The sequence below is a fragment of the Papaver somniferum genome, chromosome 9 (assembly GCF_003573695.1).
Source record: "Papaver somniferum cultivar HN1 chromosome 9, ASM357369v1, whole genome shotgun sequence".
Classification (NCBI taxonomy): domain Eukaryota; kingdom Viridiplantae; phylum Streptophyta; class Magnoliopsida; order Ranunculales; family Papaveraceae; genus Papaver; species Papaver somniferum.
The window spans coordinates 40,647,535-40,652,337 of record NC_039366.1 but is presented as its reverse complement, the minus strand read 5'-3'; the positions used below and the strand labels follow the sequence as shown (position 1 = coordinate 40,652,337).

The 4,803-nt window shown below is 40.0% G+C and overlaps 1 protein-coding gene across 1 annotated transcript; it reads right to left on the bottom strand.

The window, feature by feature from the left end:
- Nucleotides 1-2,987: 2,987 nt before the first annotated feature.
- On the bottom strand, nt 2,988-4,803 carry LOC113311844. The gene is made up of 4 exons (XM_026560645.1): nt 4,321-4,803; nt 4,057-4,134; nt 3,353-3,862; nt 2,988-3,284 (listed from the first exon to the last, which is right to left on the bottom strand). Exons 1-4 carry the CDS (start codon nt 4,801-4,803, stop codon nt 3,018-3,020), a joined length of 1,338 nt encoding a protein of 445 aa, XP_026416430.1. The 3' UTR covers nt 2,988-3,017.

Genomic DNA, 4,803 nt, shown 5'->3' with positions numbered 1-4,803 from the left:
GCGTCTCAGCTTCTCTTCATCTTGTGACATAATTTGTGTATTTTTAGTATTTCTCCTTTATTAATCCTAAAAACAATTTCAACAAGTCTGAGTGAACGAATCATCTTACTACAACTCAATTGAAAAACCATATCAGTAGTATCAAATGAATAAAGAAAAAAGATATGTATTCATCATCAGATCAAATACATAATGAAACACTTTTCGAATGTTTACGAAGAAAATAAATGTTCAACTAGACAAAAAAAGACCTTTTCAATAGGCAAGTAATACCTCACTAGGCGGCCCACGAAATAAAATAAAAACTTAAACCCTTCGCCTAGGAAGGTTGGGGACTCATGGCGTGTACCTTAGATTGTACGAAAGTGCAAGAGGCACATATGTAAGTCCTAACGTACGTCATGCTGAAAAACTCCCAGAGATATTAGGTAGGGTAAATGATAAGACCTATCTGCCGAGGGTCCCTTTTTATGATGGCCTTCGGTAAGGGGTGCAGAAATATGACCAGCGCGCCGACGTATTCAGTTGAGCTGCGGGTGCCCGGAACGTCTGGAGCGTTACTGGCCATGTCCGTATTGCAATTCCTTGCTACGACGCACTTGGTCCCCAAGAAATCCCACTTAGAGTGTGACTTCGTAACCATAAGGCATAACGACGAAGGGATAAGAAGTCACGAAAACAACTGATTGTTGTAATTACCGGATGATAAGAGCTCAATATGCATGTTAGGGGTAACTTCCTTGAAAGGGCAATCGAGGGGAATATAAAGGGACGACAACCTCCAAATTAGGGATCTGCTTGACCAAAAAAGACGGCAATATCACGGGGCTATTATTCACGGGAATAACTAGGCCTGTCGTATTGTCAAAGTGACCTGACGAGGTAAGAACACGGCAGCTAAGACGAGGTTGATGGATTATTATTCGCAAGAATAATGAGCGCCTAAGACTTCGTCGAGAAAATTAAGACTCTGAAAAACTGAGTGAGGCACAATAAGACCTTAACTAGGAGGCGCAATAAGAACTTGAAATAACAATCCATGACAATCGATAAGAGGAAATAAGAGAAAAACCAAAGCAAAAGGCAATATCCAAATTAACGAAAAATGAATACAAGAGGCAAATATTCGAAGCAAAAACAAGAGGCAAAATTCTTACAAATAGTACATCATTATCATTAATATTGCAGGAAAATCTCAAATGACGGAGTATGAAGGATAAAAGAGAAGAACCACTACAGATCAACACGCGAAAAGGACTGTGAAAATGAAAAAAACTCAACATTGAACTGAGGCAGCAAAGAAAATAGGTAATGTACAAAGAAATAAAGGTATGTTTCGGTACTACACAAAAGAATAAGCGGCAAGTATATACTTTTAAATTTTTTTATTCTTTTGAGTATAATTCGCAAAGACTCTCACCTGTTGAAAGTAAAAAACTGAGGCAAGTATATACTAGACACGAGGTTAATTTTGTTCACTTCCAAGAGTGAGATTAGTCTCATGAACTTTACTATAAACCGCATACAGGAACATAACACATTATAATATACTAAAGCATCCTGGATATAAAGGTATGGTCATGCGTGATATATCTTAATCACACTAATCATATTACTTCGAATATACAACAAAATACAGGTGAAGAACGACCAAAAAAGATGACATTAAAAGAACAAAGAAACTCAGAATGTTTTTCCCCCAAGATTAGGAGCACCCAGTTCAAGTAAATATCAAAAGAAGCAAAATGTCAAGAACAAGGAGAACTAACGAGTTACAGAAGAAAGAATCAAGACTGAAGAGATAGTTGTTGTATGGGAACGGCTCCAGTAACTTCCACTTCGACAGTATCAGCGTCTTGACATTGACCAGGAGGATTCGAAGGCTGACCAGTTGAACTCGTGGGAATAGAAGCTTTTCCCTTGGGATCTTCGTCCTCAAGTTTTTCTTCAACTTCATCTTCACCACCCTCGTTACCAATGAGTTCATCATCCTCACTTTTACTACCATCTTCACCATCAGTCTCAGTCCTTTCATCATCATAAGGTTCATCTTCAGAGAATTCCTCAAGGTCAAGAGGTTCACGTGGTATACCACGCTTATCACAAAACTCATCAAAAAGCTTTTTCTTAGAAGCTTCTGCGTTTCTCCAAGTCATCTTTGCAACTTTAGCAGCATCCTTCTCCATCTTAGTCGTATCTTTATTCAAGTATTCGACCTCTTTCTTGAGCTTGGAAACCTCATTATCAAGACCATCCCTTTCGCGAGATACATGAACGATCTGGTTTTTAAAGTGTTGCTCAGACTCAGCGAAGATAGAAAAAGGATGAGAAACATGACGAGTAAAATACAGTATAAAGTGAAAATGACCTACAACATCTAAGACTACCTTCCTTTTGAAAGATAGTGGGACCCAAAGTATTTTGAATATTTGCATTAAAATGATCAAGCCTAGAAATTTCAAGATTCGCAGTTTCGAGTTGAGAACAGATCTCATGATACGAGTTGTCCCACTCATACCATGACCAGATTCGGAATCACCTTCGCCGGTACGAATGATAACAAACCCTCAAGGATTCGCAGGTCTTTTACACTGAAATTTCTCCAAACGGGAAAGAAGAAAAGTCACTTCATCTTTTAAGCGATTGTTCTCATCACGAAGATCCTCCACTTCGTTACGAGATTTGCGAAGATCTGCCTCAGACTTATCATTCCTCTTGATTATGCGAGTCTTATCTTCTTCCAACCGTTTAATTAAACCTAAAGATGAGAAATGGAGATTCCTTGAAATCGTGAGAGAATTCCCAACTCGTCTTAGCTCAACCTTCAAATTTTCATTTTCTTTCTGTAGATGGAGGTTTAATTCTTCATTATTCGCACATTCAACAGTTAAATGGTCCACTCGCGAGAACAAAGTCTCTATCTTTACATTCAAAATCTCATTCTCAGTCACATAACTGTCAATTTGGGTTATAAATTCAAATTCTCTCCACGAATATCTTCGACCAAATCTTTCGCTTCAATGGCATCCATTTGACGTTTCATACACCGAGCTTGACGAGAGATGAAATAAGAATATAACGAAGATAAATCTAAGGCAAAGAAGAGGCACATAAAAGTAAGGAGTCTTACTGCGAAGTTCACCAGCCTTCTTCTCCAACTTGTTTGCGAAGTTCCTCTCCTCATCAAGTTCCTTCTCCAACTTTTGAATGCGAATCTTGGCCTCTTCAAGTCTTCCGCAAGATGCTCTAGTCTCCACGAGGTTAGCAAAGTGACGATTGAACTCCTGTGAAACCGAAGGAAAATAAGATAGGTGCCCACAAAAACACCGAAAAGGAGAAGGATAAATTTTACCAGAGCCATCAAAGCAGTGTGTTGACTGATGGACAAGTTCAGCGAAGCATTCTCCATCTCAGATTGATCGAGTGCCGTGAAGGTATCAGTACAGAATGAGATCAAAGACCCAATAGAAGGAGAACTAATGGCCTCATTCTGTTGGGCTGTGGTGTAGATATCCTTCAGAAAGTCAAGATCGGGAAGATATGTAGGATCATTCGCCTCGTAGAGCTTTCGCTTATCTTTATTTATCTTCTTCTTATATTTGGGACGGGTATCCTTTGAGAGCTTTTCAGGGGATTCCCCTACTTCGACAATTGGGATATTAGGAAGAGAGGGATGTACACCCTTCAGAAGATCAGAAGAAATAACATCTTGATGAGAGCTTGTCGGTTGTTGCTTGGGAGGAGGAGTTGGTTGACTCGAAGCTATCTTGGAATCTTTCACCCGAGTTAGCTCAGCTAAATTCAAAGTCCTGCGAGTACGCTTCACATGACCAGCAGCAGTGGGAGTGTTGACGGGATCATTCTGCAAAACGCGAAGTTTAAAAACAGTTTGAAGAAATTGATCGCGAAGTAAAGGTAGCCGAACGATCACGCTTTCGGTGACCCTTAGTTAACCCAGGAGCAACTTGAGGACCAGCAGTGTTATCATCCTGCGAAACTCAAAGTCAGAAAATAGTTTGATAACGAAGTAGTGAAGTAAAAATAACCAAACAATACCTGATCATAGGCAGGAGATTCAGTTGTAGGATCCCGTTTCTTGCGATCCTTAAGCAAACAAGGAAGAGGAGTAGGGTACTGAAACGAGAAAGTGCGGTTAAAATATCATCAACATGAAGAAAATAAATTCAAAGGGGAGCGAGAATTACCCCAAGTGGCATCTCAGACCATTTGAACCTCCAAGGCTCATAAGCAGCGAAGTGACTATGCTCAGCAAGGGGACCAGTACGAATATTAATTGCCGTCAGGATCAATACCCCGGACCAAGGGACCTTCGACAACCAAAGGGAACATCATCCAATCTTCGTCATTAGACCAACGAAGATGACCATTCTTCGCACGACCAAAAGGGTCTACATCTCGAAGGAGAGCTTTAGACGAATCTTCCAGAGTGTTTCGAGCGAGCTTAATACCCCATTCTTGATACCTCCTCGTGCTCATGGTTTTATCAGAATAATTAGCAAAAAATGAATCAATATTATAATCCTCTGGATTATAGTCCTTCGCAAACTTCGGAATCTGATAAGGGCCACCTTTTGAAGGAATCACAAATTCATTCATAATGCGGATTGCGTTTTCGTTAAGCTGAAAGGAACCTCGCTGGATCTTCGTGAGAGCTTCGTAGAAGAAGGGATTTGCTGAATCGTGCAAAGGGAAAGACAAATCATCTCTCAACTGGCCTACAGTGATGATAATTCTATTGGAAAACCACCTATCATACTGAATCCATCTGTAATTCAGTTCCAT